Source organism: Triturus cristatus, chromosome 4_1, assembly GCF_964204655.1.
Source record: "Triturus cristatus chromosome 4_1, aTriCri1.1, whole genome shotgun sequence".
Lineage (NCBI taxonomy): Eukaryota > Metazoa > Chordata > Amphibia > Caudata > Salamandridae > Triturus > Triturus cristatus.
In genome coordinates, this window is record NC_140585.1 from 1,063,374,419 (window position 1) to 1,063,399,487 (window position 25,069).

A 25,069-nucleotide genomic window follows, 5' to 3' on the forward strand; every position below is an offset into this window, starting at 1 on the left:
TGAAGAGATTTCTCCAGAAGTCATCTAATCAAAGGGCGTACGAGAAAGTTGTGAGGTGAAGGCTCCAGGGTCCTTGCTCAGCCTGATTACATGTATTTTTAAGGGTACATGTGTGAGAAAAAGCAAGGCATAGACACAGAAAACAAGTTTTATTAAGTCAACTGCTTACATTATAAAGAAGGGATTCAGAAATTAGATAATGCAATAAAAATACTTCGCCACGCTTTATATTTTTGTTGCAGCTTCGGAGCTGCATCTCCCTGTGGCTTTCCATTGCCAGCGGCACGTCACAGCAGTCTGCGAGCCCCGCGGTAATCATGTTCCTGCTTACATTTCACATGCTTTACTTTTTCTTGCATTTTCTCTAAGTGTTTGCTTTTTCCTGCATGTTGTTACTTTTGTTTTAGGCACCATATTACTCTCATCTCCCCTCCCTCATAACCGATTTCCTATTGACTCGTTATCCAGCGCTGCAAGGTCATACCAATGGCAATAGGGCTATGCAAATATGATCAATCCATTGCAAATAAGAAAGCAAAAGTAAAAAGTTGTCATTTCAAAACCAACAGCTCTAACTTTAATAAATGCAAGACCTATTGCATTGCAAATGCCTGTTCCTTTTCCTATTTTCCCTCACCATTGTGGTGAGAGGACTCTCTAGCGTTCAGGCGGATAGTTACGTGCTGGCCATCTTTCTTTTATTTCAGAATGGCTGTCTTGTTAACTCATGCAGATGATGTGCTGCCGGTGTTCCAGAAAGCCTTGCCGTAGCCAGTTTTGGATAGAAAATGTATATGTTGTTATCCCCATTCCTCTCATCCTGTGGGTCAGGTGATGGTGGAGGTGGTGAATTAGTGGGGGTAACAAGTAGGTCAGGATTAGTATTTAAAGGAGGTTGAATATCAGGTGGTGATGGGTTTGTACCCATATTCCTTTTCGTTAGAGGTATATGATGCTCATCCTGATGTGCCAAATTCCTTTTTTCTGGTAATTTGGCATGAATATGTCCAGTCTATCCGTTGCAAACTGTTTCTTTTTGTTTCGGATCTGGAGGTGGAACATCGGACCGAAAATCTTTTGTTTGAGTCTTTTTCTCTTTAGTTGTAGTTTTCAGTGTCAAGAGTTACAGCTGCGAACTCTTCGGCACCGAAGATTTAGGCTTGGTCAAAGATGGAGGATGGACATGCTTGGTTTTCAGCCCAGAGGATTTTGGTTCGGTGCTCCTAGGGGGGAGACTAGATCCTGAACCAGAAGGCTTTTCTTTGTGTTTCGACGCCGGGTCCGCGGGCGGGGCGGTCGAAACTTTTTGTTGGTGCCGACCTTGGCCCGCAGGCAGAGAAAGGACCAGAGCCTTCTTAGGCTTTGGTTGTTGGGGCAAGGGGGTTCCTGTACTCACGGTACGCTGACCTGGTGTAACTTGCTCCTCTTCTTCCATGTCGGAGTCGGCTTTGGACACAAGGACATGTTCTTCTTCCTGTGCTCCTAGAGCGTGTTCTTGGTCGCAATCTTCTCCGAAGATGTCCGGTACGGAGCACCCTTGCTGCATTTTGTGACGTGGAGCCCGACAGTCACGGAGCATCATCTTCGATCGAAACGATCGCACGCGTCTCAGTCATTCTTATCGTGTTCCGGGGACAAACAGAGATTTCACACTTCGTGCAGGTCAGTGCGCCGAAACTTGGTGCGACACCTGGGACAGAGCTTGAATGGAGTCCGTTCCATCGACTGCTAGCGAGCCCGGTGCATATAGGCCCAACAGCCCTTCACGAGTTTTCCAATCGAACATTCTTAGTTCGAAATGATACGCGGAGAATAGGAAACACGATCGAGAAACAATACCGTTGAGGGTAGTGGATTGTGCATCGAAGGGAACCCGAGAAACGGTGCCGAACCGGAGCGCAGCAAATCAAATCCAAACCCGATGGTGGAAAAAAACAATCTAACACCTACCTCGTGACTGGAAAAGAGTTATTCGAACAAAAACAAAGTGCAAACATCCAAATCCAACACTAGATGGCGGGCTATGCATATCATGTGACTCTACATGCCAAGAACAGATGCATCTGATAGAGACATCTAGCCGCAGATTCCTTAACTTAGAATATCCCCAGGCGTCAGACTGGATCCGTAAAACCTTTTGCAGCTCCTCTGCGCGCGGGGGGACGGCGCCAGACGACCCCGCCCTGATGTCGTCCATGTACGTGACGTCAGCGAGGTCATATAAGACCCACCCGGCGCGCTGACGTCAGTTTCCTTCTTTTCCGGAGTGAGCAGTTCCTCTGGCCTGTTTTCAGGCCCCTTTTTCGACGCTTTGTGTCTGGAACAGTGTGCGATGCCCTTGGGCTTTAAATCCTGTACTTCCTGTTAGCTGCAAATGTCCATGATGAACCCGCATCTTATCTGTATGTGGTGTCTGGGCGAGCACCACGACTCCATGGACTGCGACGCCTGCCAACACATCAAGCCAAAGTCCCGGCGGGAGCGCCGGATGAAGCGTCTTTCGGCACGGCTGTCCCGGTCGAAGTCATCTCGCCCCCCGGCCTCTTGAACGCAGTTCTGCCGTCGTTCGCCCTCTGGGGGCCGGGGCGGTCGTTCACCGCTTCTTGGTAAGTCGCGGCGCATGTCGCCGAGGTCCTCGACCTCACGTTCATCTGTTGTCAGGGGCACTGGTTCCCGGAACATTCCGGACGTGTGCCCCCGACAGTCGTCCCCCTCTATCCGCCCTATCCAGGTGCGGGGGCGACTCAGGCCCAAATGGAGGCCTATGCCACGGCTTTGCAGGCATCCTTTGGGCCCTCTCCAGTCACTGGGGCGTCCTCTGGGCCTCTGCTACCTGTGGGGTTCCCTACAGACTCGCCGGTGGGTTCGCCCCTGGTGTCAAATGAGCCCTTGCCCCCCATGGACGTCGGAGATGTGATATCGTCAGGGAGGGGTCCCCATCTATGATTCATATGGCGTCGTCAGGGTGCGGCCCGCCTGGGTCCCCCTCTACAACCCATTGCACCCCTGCCGCGCCGCATAGTCCCATGGGGCTCCCTGTGGTGTCGCAGGTGGTTGCTGGTGCTCAAAGCCTCGCTTTGTGCACGCCTCGGCCTTCTGGGCAGGCAGGCTCTGCCGCCGCTTTTTTCTCCGGAGTCGGAGCCTGTTGTGGTTGAGGCTGAGGCAGCGCCGCTGTGGCGCCGGAGGCTTGCCTCCCCAGCTCCGGCGCCTTCTCCTTCTTCGGAAGGTGGGCTTGTCGCCTCCCCGGCTCTGCCTTCGCTCCTTCCTTCGGAGCTGGTTGTGGTTGAGGCACCCTCTCCTTCTTCGCAAGGGGAGCTTAGCGTGGATTCGGTGCCGGACGGGGCCGACTCGATGCCGGATGGAGTCGAGTCGGCGCCGGACGAAGCTCGATTGGCACCTACTAAAGTAGTTTTGCCACCGCATCGACGCCGGGTTGTTGACTCTTCTTTAGGAGCGTCCGGAGAGAGTTTGGCGTCGGCCTCACGCACGGCGACGCCGGATGTATTCTTACCTGTGCCTCCCTTACAGTATGTGGATCCGGCAGGATTCCCACCTCCTCAAGAGCACCTGCACCTGGCGGGCTACTTGCCTCCTCAAGAGCATCATCAGGACCCCCATTCGTCAATGGGGCTCCCCACAGTTGGGCATTCGTCACACCCTCACTGTCTTGGGAGGGTTAGCTTACAGCCCTCACCTACTGATGAGCTACTATCCCCTCCTCGGAGGGCTACCGCGGCTGGTGTGGCTTTTCTCAGAGTGGTCTCCTTGGCCACTCGGATTTTGAACGTGCAACCCCCTTCGGCTCCCTTGTCTGTGGACCCTTTACTTGATGTCCTTCACTGTGGGTCAGGGAATGTGGAGCCGCTTCTGCCTTTGAAGCTTCTCTTTATGATGCCCTTTTGCCATGGGTTCGGCCAGCTTCCAGTGGTCCGGTGGCTCATTCGGTCTTGCACCACCACCGACTTGCTCCACATGATTCGGTCTGCTTATTTGTGCAACCAGACGTGCAGGGGTTTGTTTTGCAAACTGCATTCCCTTCCTTGCTCCGGCTAATGCTTCATCCCTCCCGGGAGTCCAGATGGCTTGAGTCATGGGGTCGGAACATCTTTGCCTCCACTAGTGCTGCACAACAGTCACTAAATACAGTGTGTGTCCTGGCTCGGGCTACCTCTGCCCTTTGGGACCCTGCAGAGTCTTTGTTCTCCACCAGCACTGAAGTCGCTCGTGTTGACCTCCTTCATCTTCTCCGGGATGGCCGTGACCTTACTGAGTTTACTATCCGCTCCGGCCTTGGAAACTGCTGATTCCTTAGGCCCGGCTATGGCTGGTTCAGTCGACTTGCGGCGACATGCTTGCTTACGGGATAGCGTCTTTCTGGAAAATATCCGGGAGAGGCTTGTTGATTTACCGTTTGATGGGACTTTATTGTTTGATGCACACGCCGACTCAGCTGTTTAGCACCTCCTTGCGGGCTTTCGCACCCCCCCTTAGGCCTGTGTTCCTCAGGTGTTTGTTCTGGGTGGTACCTTTTCATTTAGCATCCTTTTGATGCGTTATGTGTTTTAGGCTGGTAGTAAGCCTCAGGTCTTCCTTTCGCATGTTTGAGGGTGATTAACCTTTCATTTAGCATCCTTTGGATGCATTATGTGTTTTAAACTGCCGGTTAACCTACTGTGGCAGTGTTCCACAGATTGTTCCTTTAATGTGGCTTGTCCTAATAGATGTTCCCCGTTGTTGGGGTGTGCTTACTCCGTGTGGGGTACTTGTTTGCTATTATATAGCTCTGTTTATGTCACCTGGGCCTAAGAGATCCCTTGGCCTCTGTGCGTCATCTGGTGCTTTTATCTGCTGTTGTACGGTGCTCAATGTTGTGCCTTGGCGCCATCTTCTAAACGTCATGGGTCATCTTGCTTATTTGCTTCATTCTCCTCCTTGGGAGGTTTTTCGGGGTGTTCATCATGCTTTAAAGGCAGCTTCCGTCTGCCATTACTGCACCAGATGTGTTCCTCTACAACCATGTTGCATATTCGTGGCTAGTTTACCCTTTTTTGCTATATATATGTATTTATGTATATATACATGTTCCATGGGTACTATTCTTCCTAACTATTCACCTCTTTTCGAGGCTGCAAGGTCTGGTCCAAACTCTGCATGTTTCAGGGAGCTTTTCAGTGATGCATGCAGCATTGCCAATAAGGCCCTTTTTTTGCGTTCCACTTACTGGGGTGGTTCCCCGGTTTTACACTGCTCCTGTGTTCAGTTACTGGATGATTCTCTCTTCTGGACAAGGGTTACTTTCCTTCCAGTCGGAGGGTGTGGTCTGAAATTCTGCGTTTCTACGCCTTAGTACTTTGGTGCCTCTGCTGCACCTTCCTTCGGATGTGCCTCCTTCTTTAAGTTCACCCTATATAATATCAGCTGGGCATGCGGGACGGCTCTTCTAATGTCAGTCTTCCTAGGTCTACACCCTGCATATCTGTATTTCGTGTGTTGGTTCTAACCTTGGTGTTCCAGCTGCCTGATCGAGCAGCCTTATGCTTATTTCAGCTACGCCACCTTATGGTTTGTGTGGCTGTTTGCTCTGCGCATGTTTCTGTGGTGGCCTGCATCAGCGTGCTTAAGATTGTTACTGTTCGCCCCTGTTCCCCCTTTTGGGACTGGGTGTGCATTTGGCGTGTTTCTTGTCTTCGCCTGCAATTCTAAAAACATTTCTGATTTCTACATCTTGACCTTTGGTTCTTGGCAGTAGCCTCTCCAGCCTTCCTTCCTTGGGCTAGCCTAGTAGGCTCTGGTTGCGTCTCTTCATGTTTCTTCTCCACCTTTGGTGTGTGATCACATAGTGTGCCATTATGATGAGAGTGGTCCTTCTTCCTCTCTCTTTCTTTTGTTCTGGCATATGGCTGGTGCCGTTTCTATCTCTCATGCTCATGCAGGTATAGTGTAGCACCATTCTGGCATTTTTGGGATGTTTTGCATCCCGTTATCTTTTGCTCTTCCGAGCTATTTCGGTTGCTGTCTGGCTGTTCTGCCACAGCCTTTCCGATTGTCCGGCACTCTGTTGCCGGCTCAAGTGCTTGGCGCTTTCTGTTGTTCTGTCGCAGACCCACCTCCCCTTTGGGGTATGGCTGTGGTATCTATTCTAAGTTAAGGAATCTGCGGCTAGATGTCTCTATCAGATGTTCGAGTTGCTTACCTTCGGTAACGATGTATCTGGTAGAGATGTTGTCTAGCTGCAGATTCCTTAACTCCCACCCAGCCTCCACGTTCTGCGAGGACACTGCCAAGTGGGGTTCTCCGCTGGCCTCTTTCAGTTGCCATTGGTTTTTCTCTCACAGGTCCTCACATAGTTGCGTCCCTTTGAGAATTGACATAATACAGCTGAGTCCCTCTCAGGGGTTTCTTACCTGTAAAACAATTCCTCTTGATTAACCTTCACCAGGAGATTCATCTTCATTTTCTTCTCTTCTCCTGCTGCCTTTCCTCCCTCCCGCCTTCTCTATTGGCTCAGGGTTCTGGTCTCCTCTACAGTCGTCTTCTTTGGGGATCTGTTGACCTCTGTTTCATATCTCCTTTACTATAGGGGCAGTGCCAGTCTTTTCATACCTTCCTGTGGTGGACTGTTGTTCTCTCTGTGCTCCGTTCTTGCTAGACGACACAGTTCTACATGTTAATGACAGTCTATTTCTGTCTGTTGTTCTACATGGTAATGACAGTCTATTTCTGTCTGTTGAGATATTCTTCCCTTTTTGCACTTGGGAAGGGTTTTCGCGTAGCTTGGGGGGTTCTTTCTCACAGCTTTTTCACTTGTGTAGGTAGTGTCTAATTCTGTCTTTTACGATAGTGTCTTGCACCATCCTCCTTCTTTATTCACAGATTTTTCATCCCTCGCACACTGTTCCCATACTTTCACATTTTTTCTTGGTGGCTCCGCGTTGTGCCGTGGAAAAGTTTTTCTGAAGAAAACTGATGTCAGCGCGCCGTGAGGGACTTATATGACCTCGCTGACGTCACGTACGTGGACGACGTCAGGGCGGGGTCGTGTGGCGCCGTCCCCCGGCACTCAGAGGTTCTGCTGCAAAAAGTTTTCCGGATCCAGTCTGACGCCTGGGGATATTCTAAGTTAAGAAATCTGCGGCTAGACAACGTCTCTACCAGATACATTGTTACCGAAGGTAAGTAACTCGTACATACTGGGTAAGTAGCATTTTCCTTTTCCATTAAATTTACTCAATGTGACAATCTACTAAATTCCATATTACAGCTGTTAATCTTTTCAATAACTTTATAACATCTAAATACGTTCTCATTAATTGATTAATAATGTGTGTAGGCAGGGCGCAGTTATGCCTGAGCACTGCATTAGTGTTAGTTGTATACTTCACAGGTGCTCAGTCTTTCCACTTAGCAACGTAAAATGATTGTGTTAAATTAAAATCAAATCTGAAGCAGAAGACTTGAGATTACCTTCTATATTGTACAATGAGTGTTATGGGTGTTTATGCCCAGTTATTAAACTATTGTGGTGCACTCTAGACACTTTAACAACTAGTCGCCGGCTGCTGAGCTGAGCTTTCTGCGTCATTGGGTGCAGGTTTTTAAGATACCATCCAGCACCTCTTGTTCCATTAGATGCACTTTGTTTACCCCTCGTTTCTTCACCCACTCCCGCTTGGTGCCTTCCCCCTCACCCTCTGTGTTCCCCCCCTTCCTTCCACCGGTCTGTGTTGCGCCCTCACACATAAGCTATTCTTTTTCTTTTTATCCATCCAGTTTGGAACGTCACGCAGGAGAAAGCACTCGCAAACTTTTCTAGGGGCGCTTATGCTTGTTGTGTGTATGTTTGTATTAAAATGACAAGTCACTCAGCTCTAAGTTCGTAAAGGTGTGCAATGACCATGGGTTTGGGCAGTCCAAATGTCATGAAAACCATGTATATTGGGAATGACTCTCCGGATCTTTTTTAATTTCACACTAACAGTTCCGCATAATAGGGAGGGGCGTGGCCAGGTCGCCAACCAACATGGCCACGCGGCGCTGAAGCTCCGCCGAATCGCCCACGCACATCCGAATTATCCCCAACTTTTACGCCGCTGGTTCGAGCTATGCCACACCGGCCACTTGTGGTGGCGATGTAGAGCGTGCGGAGAGCTCGGGAGATACGGCGGTAGTGCTCGATCGTGGCGAAAACGGACCAGATCCCCTGAGGGGTGGCGCCATTACGACCGGCAGAGGGACTCAAGTTAGACGTGGGCCCAGGCCTCCTTCATCCTGGCATTACATTGCCACCGCAAGTCTGGGGCGAAGAAAGCGGTGAGGGTGCTGGCGCGGGCCGCTAGGGACTCCCTCCCCCCTCGCTATCCTCCCCGTCCGCGGCGAGCGGAAAGTGCCCTGTGCACTCCTGATACTCCCTGAGATCCCGCGGGGGAGCCTGGGAGGCAGCCGCCCGGCTGCGTGACTGTGCACTGGGGGGAGGCGAGTGGCAGAACTGCCGGTGCGCTGCGACAGGCCACCCCGCGCAGAGCTATCTGAGCTGACCGCCCTCAGAACACGCACCATTTGAACCTCGCTTGTCTTCCACCTAGTGCCGGCCTCGACATCGGACCCGGCCTGTGGCCGCCATCTTGAGGCCCTTGTCTGCTGCGACACGTGCTGGAAAACACTCACTACCACCTTGGACACAGCGGCCCAAATGGAGGCCTATGCCACGGCTTTGCAGGCCTCCCTTAGGTCCTCTTCCCCTCCCTGGGGCGTCCTTGGGACCTCCGCTACCTGTGGGGTCCCCTACGGACTCGCCGGTGGGTTCGCCTCCGGCGTCAAATGAGCCCTTGCCCCCACAGACATCGGAGATGTGGTATCGTCAGGGCGCTGCCCGGCGGGGTCCCCCTCTACGATCCATATGGCGTCGTCAGGGTGCGGCCCGGCTGGGTCCCCCTCTACGACCCATTGCACCCCTGCCGCGCCACATAGTCCCTTGGGGCTCCCTGTGGTGTCGCAGGTGGTTGCTGGTGCTCAAAGCCTCGCTTTGTGCACGCCTCGGCCTTCTGGGAAGGCAGGCTCTGCCGCCGCTTCTTTCTCCGAAGTCGGAGCCTGTTGTGGTTAAGGCTGAGGCGGCTCCGCTGCGGTGCCGGAGGCTTGCCTCCCCGGCTCCGGCGCCTTTTTCTTCGGAAGGAGGGCTTGTCGGCTCCCTGGCTCTATCTCCGCTTCTTCCTTCGGAGTCAGAGCCGGTTGTGGTTGAGGCTGAGTTGCTTACCTTCGGTAACGATGTATCTGGTAGAGACGTTGTCTAGCCGCAGATTCCTTAAAGGCCACCCAGCCTCCCCGTTCTGCGAGGACTTTGCCAAGTCGGGTTCTCCGCTGGCCTCTTTCAGTTGCCATTGGTTTTTCTCTCATGGGTCCTCACATTGTTGCGTCCCTTTGAGAATTGCCATAATACAGCGGACTCCCTCTCAGGAGTCTCTTGCCTGTAAAACGATGCCTCTTGATTAATCTTCACCAGGAGATTCATCTTCATTTTCTTCTCTTTTCCTGCTGCCTTCCCTCCCTCCCGCCTTCTCTATTGGCTCAGGGTTCTGGTCTCCTCTACAGTCATCTTCTTTGGGGATCTGTTGACCTCTGTTTCAGACCTCCATTACTATAGGGGCAGTGCCAGTCTTTTCATACCTTCCTGTGGTGGACTGTTGTTCTCTCTGTGCTCCGTTCTTGCTAGACGACACAGTTCTACATGGTAACGACAGTCTATTTCTGTCTGTTGTTCTACATGGTGATGACAGTCTATTTCTGTCTGTTGAGATATTCTTCCCTTGTTGCACTTGGGAAGGGTTTTCGCGTAGCTTGGGGGGTTCTTTCTCACAGCTTTTTCACTTATGTGTAGCCAGTGTCTAATTCTGTCTTTTACGATAGTGTCTTGCACCATCCTCCTTCTTTATTCACAGATTTTTCATCCCTCGCACACTGTTCCCATACTTTCAATTTTTTTTTGTTGGTGGCTCCGCGTTGTGCCGCGGAAAAGTTTTTCCGAAGAAACCTGATGTCAGCGCGCCGGGAGGGACTTATATGACCTCGCTGACGTCACGTACGTGGACGACGTCAGGGCGGGGTCGTGTGGCGCCGTTCCCCGGCACGCAGAGGTGAACAAGTGCCGAATACTTCTTTACCGTCCCTCAAGTTCGCTGAGCACACAGTAAGATTGGAGCGCAAGCTTCAGATTTTCCAACATTCATGCTGGCATATAATGTTAAAATACATTATAGGACAAGCAAGGTGCATGAGAGGGGCCTAAGGGGCATCAGAAAGGGAGAGGAATGCGGATCGGTAGGAGTACTAAGAGAGAAAACTCAATATTGTCTGAAATAACCAATATTTATGAGTTTTTGTTTGCGTGTATGTGAAAATTTCTTCTGCAATCCGACTGATATCTCGCAGTACTTGACTGAAAGCAACTGTTTGTCAGTAAATACATTTTTTAGGGGATTTAACACCCCAACCACCCTCAGCTACACCCCTGGGTACTCATGATAGTTGTCATACTTTTTATGCCTGTTGTGAAAATATGTGGAAATATTATCAAACTATATGTTGAATAAAAAGGTCTGCCGTATAAAAAATAAAGAAATCCGTAGCACCGGTGATGTCAAAAGTAAATTAATACAGCTCTATTTAATTACCAAAATCCAAATCATCACTTGCTGTATTTATTTTCCATATTGCTAAATGTATAAGAAGCAAGAGGATCGAAAAGAGCATGGTCCCTCTCCCACTCGTGCTGTTTTTTCACCTCCTCCTAATATGGCATAACGTGTCTGAAACTGGTCACCCACTTTTCTCTTTTCAGCCACTGTTCCCTAATATCAGGAGTCTCTTGCCCTCTTGTACCTTGGAACTGCCTTCCTTTGCTTATCAATGTGTGTTACCCAGAATCCACATTTGCTTGTCACTTTTAGACTTAGGGCGGGTGATTGAGAAGGTGCTGGATGACTAAGGAATACTGGCAGGCAGCTTTCTTGCAAAGACTTGCACCACCGGTGCCCAGCCTGAGCTGACTTTACAGTATATCGCTCCCTTGATCACTGCTAGCCAGCTTTACTAGCATTATTTCAATAGCCCCCGGTTTGGCATCTGACTCCTTGGACCCAGTTACTCCTGCTATACAAATCAACAGCATAACATAGCAATTAAGAAATCTGTTTCTTTGACTGAAATATCTGTGCCACAGCTTTGTACTGTTCCTAGTATGTGCGTGCAGAATAAACTTCAAATGAAGTAGAAGGGACTGCTTCCGGAACAGCCAGTATAATATTGAGACAAAGTGTGACATTCGGCCCATAATTGACTCTCACTGACATTTTGGTGCATCACATCTGAAATGCAAGTCATGAAACTGACAATGAAGCCCTTAGTAAGTACACTGCACCTGTTGAAGATGGAACAGGCGAAACCTAATGCATTTACCAATCTATGTTCTTTTAGCAGTCGAGGTGAAAGTCAACATAAGGGCTTCCTACATCGTATGTAAATATTTCAAAAGCTCAGAATGTTCCCCCAAAACCGAGCATCCTGGTGCTAGTTGCAGTAGCTAAAATGTAAACTACGTGAAGCGGATTATTATAGCTGGAATAGCCAAGCCTTCGGTCTATTTTCTGAAAATGGTAAAGTCCTCCTAAAGACTGAAGACACAGAGGCAGAACATTCCTGCTATAGGTTGCTAAGTAGGAAAATACCCCTCCCCTCCCCGCCACGTTCTGGATTGAAAGATTCGAGCAATGATAGAAAAAAACGAGTGAGAGAAATTTGGATTCCTATAATATGGACATACCATGATCAGTGCTTGAATCGCTGTTATACGTCATGAAGGCAGGAGATGGATTGGTAGGATTTTCATCAATATCCTTCAAGGGCCAAAACCTGGCAGCACTTGTTGAGCCATGGAGAGATATTGATCTGTTAGAAATCCTACATTTGTAGCAGAGGTGACAGGTTTAGGCACTGGTTCTAAATTGATGGCCACCAGGAACAGGTCCAAGAGTGTGAGAATTTGTCAAGATAAGTATTTCAATGTTGTCATAATTCAGTTTCCAGGCAGCCACCGCATAAATACACAGAAATAGAAATCAGTTTGAGTATCCAGATAGTTATTGGATAATAATATGCATTTAAAAAACCAAACAAACAGCAATGGCAGACCTTCTATGCTGCACCTCGTACCAGTTCCTATATGGTAATACATCTCAATTTGGCCCATATCTGTACTTATGACCAAGCCACTTCGAGTTTTGGAAGTCGTAACGGTTCAGTATGGCGATAACAATAAAAAGCAGGAAGTATCTTTGGCAGATTCATCTAGTCATAATTGCGTTGTCCCAAGTCGTTAAATATCAATCAAACCACGTGTATTGCATCGTGGCTCAAGAAGCATAATAACTTTATACACAGAGTTCCTGTCAAACTCAAAATCCGGAAACATGCTGCATGTCGTGCTACTAATCAGCCAGGCAGATATTTTTAATGACTTGGGACAACGTAATGATGACTAGATGAATCTGCCAAAGATACTTGCCGCTTTTTGAGCTTTTTATTATTATCGCCATACTGAACCGTTACAACTTCCAAAACTCGAAGTGGCTTGGTCATAAGTACAGATACGGGCCAAATTGAGATGTATTACATCGTCGCCACATCGATGTGACATATTTTCCAACCCTGGAGTGGCTTGGGTCTTCCTATCTTGGAGTGGCTCGGTCTTTAGTCCAGGGTCATTGGGGAGCATTACACTTGTTTTGAACGTCTGTCGCTCTTTTGACAACGAGCTCTCGCAAGTTTGGCAGATATACTTTGCGATTGGTACATTTTCATATGATACTGTTCTTGCCCTGAGGAAGCTCCCTATATGGGAAAAAAACGCGTTGGCTGAATTGACTGAAATCAATGTTTTTTAAGATAAATATTTTCAATTAAAGAAGTTAACTTTCAACCTACACTGGCCTGTTGGACTTTATGAGCTGCGCACCCCCACTTGTTACAATAGTATGCATTTCGTCTGCATAGGTTACACTGTCAAAATCGAAGGAGCAAACCATATAAACATTAAAAACGAATTGGGCTCATTGAACAGCAATGAGGGGCTCCACAGTCAGAACTAATAGGAAGAGTGAAAAGGAGGAACACATAAAGATTGAGATCGCCCTGGCCACATGGAACAGAACCATTTAGGGCCAGTTTTCCGATGTCCAACTTGAAGTCATGTGGTAAAAGAATAGGATGATGCACAGTATCCATGCTGCATAGAACTCATGTAGAACCAAGGTGGCAGAGCCCTCTGGCCCAAGACTATCCTATGATCATCAGTGGCAGCCAGCAAGTTAGCTGGTTTTCTGTTTGGATGGTTCCCACCAGAGTGGGAACCATACATGCGATCTTCCTATTGACAGTCTTGAGAGAGAGAGAAATATGTTGGTAGGTTACCGGTTCAGAAAGATCAACCATAACTTAAAAAAAATTGAAAATCACCTGCGCTAGCTTTCAGCTGTTAGTGGCTGATGCTGGGATAAAGAATTGAGTTTTGTGGGCAAACAAGGTACTATGATATGAGAGGCTAATATTGAAAATGGGGAAGGCAGGGATCTAAATGAGATCCTGGCTTGATGTTGATTAGTACAGTACTAGTTCACACTTCAGTCCCAGGTATGAAGGCATTCATGGAAGCTCCATTAGTGGCTTATTTCAGTTTATCTGTAAAGCTAAGCAAGAGGGGAGACACTTGCAGTATGAAACGTATAAATGGTAGCAATTTTCACATAGTAAAACATGTGGATAAATTAGCGAGTAGCTCTTGGGATTGATGATGTAAGTAAAATGTTTTGCAGTTTTATAGATTTGCAGAGGTGATTTTATCTGTGAGGTATGCTCGTCAGGTGTGAGGCATAGCTTTGTGAAATATTTTTATTGCAACTATATACACATACTTGTCTTCTAGAGAATACGTATGTGGTCACTTTCATTCAAGATCTTTACAATTCTTTTTCATATTCCAAAGATCTTCTGTGTACCAGGGGCAGACACAGATTTACAGAAGGTATGCAAATATTGCATCGGTGCAATGGAATCAAGAGTTTGAACACACCATTCATTAAAATTAACAACTTGAAGTGAAAGATTTCTCTAAGTGCACAAGCAGCGTTAGAGTAAGAGCCTCTAACACTTTGGTGTACAAGATTGTAGGGCGGGTAGAGGGTGTTAGAGGTAGAGGGCTTTGAGACAGGTCAAACTTTGGCAGCGATGGGGAGAAAAGAACTGTACAGCAAAATGATAAGTCCAAGTTAAAATTAGGAGGTTAAAACTCACAGATTGAAGATTGACCTCTTGAGTGAGTAGCCTTTTCTTAAATGCATAAATGGTCGGTTCTGGAGGCAAGAGCTGAAGAGAGGCTTGGTCATCCATAGTTAAGCAACATCCTGTGATGTGATTGAATCCTCAGACCCACCTCTCTACTTCTGGCTCTGTTGGGTGCAGCTATAACCTTCACTTGTTAAGTCGCGAAAGCTTTTCCTTTGTTAAGGCAGTGGAAGTTTCTCAACTTCACAAGAAGTAAAGTTTATCTCTAGTGTACAGTAATTATTCCTTGTGTTTGTCCTCCACAGGAATACATAATTTCCTACGGTCACTTTCTTTATGTGTATCTCTTTAAAGTCTGCCTGGGAATTTGCTTTTTTCAATCGCACACAATTTTACATAGCTAGATTCTCCTAAGTGTAGCTTCTAGCCCTGTCATCCCTGTTAGTGTAGAAATTCCGGCATATGAGCATAGCATTTGTCTGTGCATTACCTCAACTACTTTGCTAACACAGATTTCCCATCTGATGTATAAAGTTTATAACACAGTGAATGCAGACAGCACGAGCAGTCATTTTATGCATGCTATACCTCTAGGGCCCTCAAAATATTTGATACTTAAGTTGTAGCCATTTCACTAGACATCATTCACCTGTGAATGTGGCCCCTGCGCTATCCAGGAAGCTTTCTGTTCTTAAGTTTAGCTTTTCTTAGGCTCTGAGACCTCCTGTCCAAATAAACTTCAGAGCTCAAAGTTTGTCATCTATTCTAGCTATTAAGCTTATTTGTTTGTGTGTAAAGTTACACATTTCCCGCTTACTAAGGAACCTGTAATGTAGTTATTGATCAAGGTAAAATAACCATGCGATTTTTGAGATTGAACAGTGGAACTCTACGCTGCCCCACTCCCAAAACACACACACTTTTTCCTCTTTGGCTCTTATGCCCGTCCGGCAACCCAGGTTTATTGTGTATTTGCTTGGGGGGCCTGGGTGAGTGAGAGGATAATAAGAGAATGTAGTAGTAGTGCTCATGCGTGAGCCAACATGATTATTAAATTTATAGAATTTTCTGTTTTGGGCTGGGAACAGTGTAGCCAAATTTGTATCTTGATTAAAATCATAAAAGATAGGAGACAATATTTTCCCAACTAATATTCTAAGTGCTAATGTTGGACTGTTTTCTTTCTGATTGCTGTATCATTGCTAATCTATTTATGCACAGTTTTACCCATTTCCAATACCCTTTGGCAGTGGTTTCAAGTAGATAGTGTGAAGTCTTGAGTAAAAAGTCACAGGTTGAAACACAGGTCTGTACCAGAAGGAGAAAGAGCACCAAAAGCATCATTAGTAAGAACTAAAATGAGTATGTTGTAAAGCACAGTGTGTTATGCTAGATGCATTGTTCGTGAAATGTTCACATTTGGGTGAAATTCCACATCGTGTGCAGAGGACCATTTAAAATGCCTTTTTGGTAAGGATGCAATGCCAATTAAGCTCACAGACTGCAAATAAATATATATATATTTTTTTTTTTTTAGATGCACAAACCAAAATGTGGAATTCAAGTGAGGATGAAGCTTCACTACTTGAACCTTTGAATGTAGTGTGGGCCAAATGTAGTGGTTATCCTTCATATCCTGCCTTGGTGAGTAGTGACAGGCAAAACCTTTAAAGACACTCCCATTTCTTCTGTCAGACTGGAGTGAGGACGGCAAAATCCTTATTCTTTTTTTTTGTTTTTTTTTTTAGTAGACTAGACTCCTAATAAATGTTGCTATATGGGTGTCGTTTCCCATGGCCTGAAGACACTTGATGCTTACATTGATTTAAAAATGCTCCAGTTTCCATTCAATGTTTGTTTTAATAGGAAAAGCAGGCCAGAATAGTCCATGTTAATAAAAAATAATTTAGTAATATTTTACTATTTTTTTTTCTATTGCTGTTTTTATAAGCAGGTATTAATTTGTTACCTTGTATTATATTGGCTAATATTTAGGCAGTATTTAGTAATTAGTGAAAATACACAAAATTATCTTCCTGATATTTCTTTCAGATAATTGACCCTCATATGCCACGTGTTGGTTGCCATCACAATGGTGTTGCAATACCCGTGCCTCCTATGGAAGTGCTGAAAGTTGGAGAGGATATGCAGACCAGAGCAGAAGAAACTCTCTTTTTAGTCCTATTTTTTGACAATAAAAGAAGTTGGTAAGTGTGCGTATAATCAATACTCCTAATAATCTGCCGACCTTCGAGCAAGATGTCAGTTGCTCCAGCTTTTGCCTTTGGCCATCATTGTGTTTCTGTGGAATTTCAAACTGGGATACAGAAATCCAGCTGATGACATAGCTTATTGCCTTTGGCAACTCCTCAGGAGCGTGACTTTCAAACGCCTATGCATGGTATGGATTCTTTACTCAGCTTGGCTCTTGGATAATGCTGAAATTGACAATGTGAGTACCGTATTTCTTGATTGGACAAACCACTTGAATATACATTTTAATCTCCCTACCTTCAAAATCAACACATTTAACATTATTGAGAGCTTAAAAAAAATGCAGTTAACCAAAACATTTATCCATGGATATTTGTCATAAAAAGCAGAGATCGGTGCCCAGGGTCCTGTTTCCAGGAGCTGACCCAACTGTCACCCGAGGGGCACGATAAGAAACTGGGGGTACTGTGAGGTTCTTAAAGGCACAGTGCCAGTTGCATTAGCAGAATGTATTACTTGCAGCCTATTGGCTAATTCTGTCCTTCATTTCCTTTCCTTTTAAATAAAGCTTGTGAAAGTTTTGCTTTATTGGGCTTTACTCCATGGCGACTTGTATGAAAGTAAATGTTAAAAAGAGAATACGATTTGGCCTTTTTAGCCTGTTTCTAGGCTGCAATTATTAAGAGTGTGAATAATTTTTTAGATTGATGGATGCATACATGCATGTATTTTTTAAGTGCGGGTGGGTTTTTTCAGTGCTTATGACTTTGATAAGGATATCCCAGGAGTAGAATTACCGGTAAGTAACTTTTCCTTCTACTTCACAGTAGTTTGACTGCATCATAAACTGAATATTCCTCCCTATGTTCAGGGACCTCTGAACACTTGGTATGCAAAATATAGTTTGTGAATTTTATTAGAGGTAAAAGTGTAATTTTCCAAATGCAGGCCTAACCGTTATAGCCATAGTACTTAACAATATATACTGCCCCTTTAAGAAATTCATGCTGTTGGTGGTCCTGTGCTGTTAAGGGTTCTGTGTGCAGTTAACCTAGCACACTCTTTTTAAGTTCATGTTTTCTCTCCTACATAGGAGTTGGATTTGGTCTTTCTTGTCTGCCACACACGTTAGGCTTTCTGCAGGAATGTTACATATGTATTATTTATACATGGATAGAAAACAGTTAAGAAAGTAATTGGTCTGTGTAGGAAATGTTGGTTAGGCCTATATTCTCATAGTGACACCTTTTACCTCCAATACAATGCATGCTATAGTTTGTAAAAGAAGTCTTCCAAGGTCTACTTTTTTTTTTTTACTTTAGTGAAGAGTCCTAAGATACAGAATTAGGATTACAAATAACATTTTTGTCATGCAGACAGCTGGGCTATCGAGCCAAATCTAAAAATGATTCACCAAGTGACCCAGCTAGATGTTTGTAGAACAAAGGCTTCAAAATACTTGAAAAAAAAAGCCATTTAGAAGCCTTAAAGCAAACCTTAAAAAGAGCCAACAATGGTGGCACCCCCCGCCTACCCCCTAAGATGACTAAATTAAATATAAAATAATACCGGGGGAAAGACTACAAAATAGCTATTCTGCAAGATAGGGTATATATCTACTAACAGTATTACGGCACTGCTGAGAACTAGACAAATATTCAAAATGCTGAACACTTGAATAATGCTTGTCTATTTCAATTGGTGTGATGGATTAAGGGCAACGCTTTTAACAATTAGGGTAAATATTCGAAATTATTTTAGCACCAGCCCTCTTTGTTTGAACTGGCAGATTGTACTGCTCCTAAGCCTGAGAGGACAGTGATTTTGATTTGCTGTGGTGGAAGTCATTGTCCATTCATCCTAATTGATAAAGTTATTGTTGAGGTTCGTCCATTCATTGTGCACTTTAGCAACTGCAATTTTCACGGTCACTTCGGAGCTGCACTTTTCACTTTCATTTTAGGTCTAATCCAGTCTCATTGAAATATCTTTGACCCCCTTTTTAGGTAGAGCCTGGTCAACGCATGTGCTGCTCTGCGACACATGCTGTATTGAGGTTAGGCATAGAAGCTCCGCCCATTTCACGCCCATCTTTTCAATCGGCTCCGGGTACTGCCTAAAAAATCGTTGCTTTTTTTTGTAAATAGGCTTAATAGTCCCTTCTTGGTACCGCCTTGTCTGCATTTGTAGCCTCCCATAAGGACTGGACTTTTTACTTATGCCGTTACACAGTCTGCTTTATAAGTCGGTGAGCACTATTTTCTTTAATGGTGTTCCGCTACTTCACCCACGACATAGCAGTGCGATCCGCTTTAACTATAGCGGCTGTGCGTATTTACAATGGGGCCACGCACAACAGTCGCGGCACGTGCACTTTAAAAAAAAATAATAATAATTATTTACCTGAAATCACAGGGTCTCCTGCAACTTAATGAATTTTTCGTATCTGGTATTTACGTCGGTGTTTCTTTCATTTGTATATTGCCATTTAAAATCCCACACGTGTGTAATGTTTCCAAATATTCTACAGTTTTTCTCACATATTCATTTTTCATGGTTTATGTTCCCAGGAGAATTTAAATTAAAAGAAAGTTTGTGCACTTAAAGATGGTCGACATGTTTGAGAAGCGATTTCAGATGCTCGCCTCTTCTGCCAACTTGTTTGTCCCTTTTCTGTGTTTACCACCGCACAGCGAGGCTAGAGCTGTGAGCCGTAGAGGTGTTGGCACAACACATGACGTGTGCTTGAGGCAGATAGTCACTTCTACCTTCGCCTTCAGTCTGGCCAGAGTTGTAATGAGTAGAACCTGCATCATGCACTGGGCATGGAAGCAGGACCTGGGCAGCTAATCATCGGAGTGCACCCAGTGAGGTTTCAGAAGAGCGGATGGCTTAACACAAAGAATGTATTCTATATGAGACAGCCATCCATAGCCTCCCAGCACTCATTTAGGCATTGCCCTTTCCATCTTGGCAAACCATCCCATTAATATACACATTACAGATACACAGCACCCGAGAGCAGCATTTGGTTTTACTCCATCAGTCCGTTGTCTGAGTTTGAAAAAGAAAGGCAGCTTTAATAACAAAAGGATTAAGATGGGAGCAACAAACTGGGTCCTTTATCAAAGTAAGATTAGATGGGTTAGGCGTATCAGTTGGGGCCATGGACCAAGAGCTCTTGCTCACAGTAGTCGTTAGGGTAGAGTTACAGTTGGGTAAAGGTTGAGGTTAATATAGGGGCCAGTAGTGTGTTACGAATATGGTTTGGGTATCTTCGTGAAAGATCAGGGAAGTTACTGCTTTAATATTTTCTTTGTAATGGTGTTTAACTGCAGTGAGCAGCATGTCCCCTCCAGGGAGCGTGCATTGTTATCGGTTTTGTGCCAGGCCATGGGCTTTAGGGTGGCTGAAAGAGCCCCATTGCCTGGTTAAGGGAGAGGCCCTGTGTCCTCCATATGCCAGCAGTGCCCGCTCGCAGATTGTCACATAAAATCTCAGCACTGCTTCCAATGATAGAGATAGTGGGCTGGACTTGTGAGTTGTATTTTTTTTTTAACGGTACAGTGGCCCATCTGCTTTTATGAGCTCACGTGGCACTGAAAGCTGTGCAGCCACCAGATGCATACCAGTCGGCGACTTTGATGCTTTCCTGCCTTTAGAGTCTGGAAATCATAGGATCTTTGGGCCAGATGTAGGTAAAAGCAGTTTAGCGATACCTTAATAGCGATTTTCTGATGGATACATCTGCCAGTGGATTCCTCACCTTGTGAATATCCCCTGCGCCACCATTCCACGGAACTTTTCTTTCCCAGCACTCTACGTCGACGTGGGCGACGTCACAATGCATCGGCTCCGCACACGACTCCGTACGACGTCACCGGAGCCATAAGAAGCCCACGTCGGCGTGATGACGTCAGTTCCCTTTTTTCTGCGCCGTCGACGCGCAACGGTTTTTTCCAGTGCTCTCTAGCTACTTTGTAGTTTAGCTGTGTTGCTGTGTAAAATTCAGTTTGTCTTCGACGAGGAAGTCGGGCTTCCAGCCCTGTAGGGAATGTGGAGGCCTGAAGTCCATGACGGATCCGCATCAGGACTGTTTATGGTGCCTTTCTTCAGACCACGATATGGAAGAATGCGGGTGCTGTAGGAGCATGAATCCTAAAGCGCTGAAGGAGAGGAAGACTAAGCTCTTCATGAAGAAGATCGGTGAGGAGAAGAGCGGGAGAAAAAAAGAGAAGTCGAGGCGGGAGTCATCGACTTCGAGGTCGTCGAAGTCGAAGAAACACCACAAGAAGAGGAAGCATTCTTCTCGGCGTCGGTCCTCGAAGTCCAGGAAGTCGAGGTCGGCTTCGCCCCGTCGACGTCGGAGCAAGGACTTGTCACCTTCTCCTTCTCCTTCTAGGTCTCCGAAGTCTCCCTCGCCGAAGCGGGCTCCAGCTCGTTCCCCGACGCCGTCACCGCCTCCCTCTAAGGCTTCGACTCCGGGTCAAGTGGAGTCTGATGTTCCTTTGGATGAGCAAGAACAGGAAGAGGCTGCTCCGGTGCCGGATGACTCTGCGGCTCCGGTGGATGATACTGCTGAGCCGACGCCGGTGACTCCACAAAGGGATACAGGGTCGGTCCCATATCCCCAGTTCCCGGCTCCAGGTACAGATTCCTCAAACTTTCTGAATGCCATGTATGGTATTTTTAATAGGGCGGCCTTCCCATCCGGAGCACCAACTGGTCCCGTGGGTCCGATGGCGTTTACGCTAGGGGTGCCGCAGCATTATGCTCAGGCCCCCTTTTTGCCCTTTATGCCGATGGCGCCTTCCTGGCAGTTTCCGGCGCCGTCTGGGGATCCGACACGACCTCGGAGGGACCATCAGTCTTCGGAACCTTCCTCGACACCGAGGCCGACTCCATCGGCGCCGCGTCCGGCGCCGCCGAATCCACCTATGGCGCCTCCGACTCCGGTACCTCTGGCTCCACGGACGCCGCGTACGACGTCGACGACGCCGGCTCCCCGGATCCGGTCGAGACGGGAGGCCCAAAGGGTATTGGAGGAAGGGAGATATCGAGCAGAGGTGGAAGAAGGTGAAGTCGACTCTTCTTCGGATGAGTTTGAAGGGATAGAAGAAGCAAGTGGTTTGGATACCACCCCAGAGTGGGAGCATACTTCTGCAAGGTCTTCTCCTCCACAGGAATTGGCACCCTACCATGTGGTGAAAGAAAGCCGCAGAATTGTTAGATCTGCAGCTACCCTCTGTGGAGTACAAGTCTAACCTGCTTACGGAGGTGTTGCACTCTCCGACGTCAGCTTCGGAGCCTTTGTTGCCTTTCAATGAGGCCATCTTGGAACCGGTGTTGGAGGTGTGGAGGAAACCTCTTTCATCTCCGGCGGTTTGCAGACAGGTGGCAAGAAGGTACAGAGTTGCACCAGGAGATCCGGATTTTTTGTCCACACATCCATCTCCGGAGAGCCTAGTTGTGCAGGCTTCATGTTCAAAACATGCTTCGGGTGCTTTCCCTCAGTCTCCGGCTGATAGGGAATCAAAGAAAGTTGATCAGGCGGCCAAGAAGTCCTTCTCCTTAGGAAGTATGGCGCTGAAATCATCTAATGCCACATGCTTGCTGGGGCGTTATGTTCATGCCTTGATGGACTCTATTAAATCTTTGGCCCCTAAGTTGCCTGAGGGGGATAAGTTGTTGCGGACACTCAGGCAGCTGCCAGGCAGGTGATCCAGTCTGGTCTGGATACGGCGGACTCGGTGGCAAGAATTATGGGGTCGTCTATAGCCGCAAGGAGGCAGGCTTGGCTCCGTTCCTCTGGATTCTCAGCAGATGTTCAGGACACGTTGGTTGATCTGCCGTTCGACGGACAGAAACTGCTTGGGGAAAAGGCAGACTCTGCCCTTCAACGATTTAAGGACAGCAGATTGACGGCAAAGTCCTTGGGTCTGCAGGCTCCTGCTAGGGGTACAGCTTTTCTAAAGTCTAGGGGATTCGGAAGATTATCCTTTCGCTCCTTCCGACAGCCCCAACAGCAGCAGCAACAACAGCAGCAGAATCCCCTCTATAGGTCCTTTAGAGGGAAGCAAAGGGGTCGGAGAGGTTCTGGACGCAACCCCAGTTCTTCCTCCTCCTCCTCTGCTCCAAATGTGGCTTCAGGGAAGCAGCCCTAGATCCCCCATCCCGGATCATGTAAGACCTGTGGGGGGTCGGGTGTCCTACTTTCTACGGGGTTGGAAATCTGTTACAACCGACCTTTGGGTTTTGAACCTCGTAGAGACTGGGTACGTCCTTCCCTTTCGGGAGTTTCCTCCCCCTTACCCTCCTTGCCAAGGTTATTGTTCGGAAGACCATCTGCTTCTCCTGCAGAAAGAAGTTCTAGCCTTGCTTCAGAAGGGTGCAATAGAGGTGGTTCCGGAGCAGGAAAGGGGTCAGGGGTGCTACTCCCGGTATTTCCTGATTCCCAAAAAGGACGGCAGATTGCATCCGATTCTGGACCTCAGAATCTTGAATTTTTACCTGAGACAGGAGAAATTCAGGATGCTGACCCTTGCGCAGGTTCTTCAAGTGTTGCAGCAAGGAGACTGGATGGTGTCGCGTGACGCGTACTTCCATGTTCCAATCCTGTAGTCGCACAGGAAGTATCTCCGTTTTACGGTTGGGTTGCAACACTACCAATTTGCGGTCCTCCCGTTTGGTCTTACTACCGCACCTCGAGTCTTCACAAAGGTGATGGCAGTGGTAGCTGCTCATCTCAGGAGGTCGGGGATCCCGGTTTTCCCTTACCTGGACAACTGGCTTCTGAAGGCAGAGTCCCCAGAGATAGTGCAGCGTCATCTGCAGGTGACATCTCAGCTGTTATTCGACTTGGGTTTTTCGATCAATGTGCCCAAATCTCACCTGGTGCCCTCTCAACACAACCTGTTTATAGGGGCAGTACTGGACACTACTGTGTGTCGAGCATTCCCTCCTCCTCAAAGGATTCTCGACGTTCAGGAGATGGTCCCTTTATTCCACAGTGGAGCGGTTGTTCCAGTTCTGAAGGTCCTTCGCCTGCTCGGTCTGTTTGCCTCCTGCATTCTGTTGGTCAACCACGCACGCTGGCACATGAGGGCACTCCAGTGGTGTCTCCGCAAGCAGTGGTATCAGCACAACGGGAATCTCAGGGAGTCAATCAAGATCTCCAGAGAAGCTGCAGCGGATCGGTCTTGGTGGAGTGTGAAGGGCAATCTGTCGCAAGGAAAGCCCTTCCATCTACCTCCATCGGTGGCCACAGTGATAACGGATGCATCCACTTTAGGGTGGGGTGCGCATCTGGGGGATCTGGAGATCAAAGGTCTTTGGTCTCCAGAGGAAAGGTTGCTTCACATCAACCTTCTGGAATTGCGGGCTATCCGTTTGGCGCTCAAGGCCTTCCTCCCTTCCCTTCGCGGTCAGTCGATTCAAGTCCTGACAGACAACACGACCGCGATGTGGTATGTCAACAAGCAGGGAGGAGTGGGGTCTCTTTGTCTATGCACAGAGGCCTTATGTCTATGGTCCTGGGTTCAGGACCATCGGATTTGTCTGATGGCAAATCAGCTGGCCGGGGTGTTGAACGTGCGTGCGGACAGTCTCAGTAGGCAGTTCTCCGCCGACCACGAGTGGAGGCTCCATCCGGAGGTGGTTCTTCACGTCTTTCGGACGTGGGGGTCTCCTCGGGTGGACCGGTTTGCCACTTTCGAGAACGCGCACTGCCCGTCATTTTGCAGTCTCCAGTATCCGATGCAGGGGGCGTTGGGGGACGCGTTTCAGTTGAGTTGGAGCTCACGACTCACGACTCACGACTCACATACCCTTGATTCCTCGGGTTCTGAGGAAGATTCGCCAAGACCGGGCCCAAGTTATATTGATTGCCCCGGATTGGCCAAGAAGGGTTTGGTACACAGATCTTCTCCACCTCTCCTCGTGCCCTCCGCTCCGTCTCCCTCTGAGGGCAGACCTCCTCTCGCAGTCGGAGGGGCAGGTTCTACACCCCCACCTCCAGAGCTTACACCTTCATGCCTGGAGATTGAAAGGGGCAACCTGAGTTCATTCTCTCTCCCGCCTGATGTGGTGGATGTTATTTCATCGGCCAGGCGACACTCCACTAAGTCCATTTACTCCTACAGGTGGTCTAAGTTTGTTAAATGGTGTTGAGAGAGATCCATTGACCCTTTAAAAGCCCATCTTTCTGATGTGCTCCAGTTTGCTCTTTCCTTGGCTCAGCAGGGCTGTGCTGTGGCCACGGTCAAGGGCTATCTTTCGGCCTTATCGGCTTTTCTATGTCTTCCAGATCAACCGTCACTTTTTAAATCTCCGGTTGTTCTGAGGTTTATCAAGGGCCTTACAAACATGTTTCCTCCCACTCCATTTGTAATGCCTCAGTGGGACCTTAATCTTGTTTTAACCTTTTTGATGGGGTCCCCATTTGAGCCTCTACATAGCTGTCCTTTGAGGCTGTTGTCCTTTAAGGTGGTTTTTCTGGTAGCCATAACCTCGGCAAGGAGGGTGAGTG

The 25,069-nt window shown here is 47.5% G+C and overlaps 1 protein-coding gene across 2 annotated transcripts in view; it reads left to right on the forward strand.

Annotated features, from left to right (window-relative positions):
- BRD1 (bromodomain containing 1) overlaps positions 1-25,069 on the forward strand; it is a 510,476-nt gene that overhangs the window by 443,229 nt on the left and 42,178 nt on the right. For both annotated transcript variants that reach the window (XM_085654056.1, XM_085654057.1), the window contains exons 11-12: positions 15,866-15,972; positions 16,381-16,535. In XM_085654056.1, the coding sequence (XP_085510182.1) occupies positions 15,866-15,972; positions 16,381-16,535 (262 nt within the window). The remainder of the gene's footprint in view (positions 1-15,865; positions 15,973-16,380; positions 16,536-25,069) is intronic.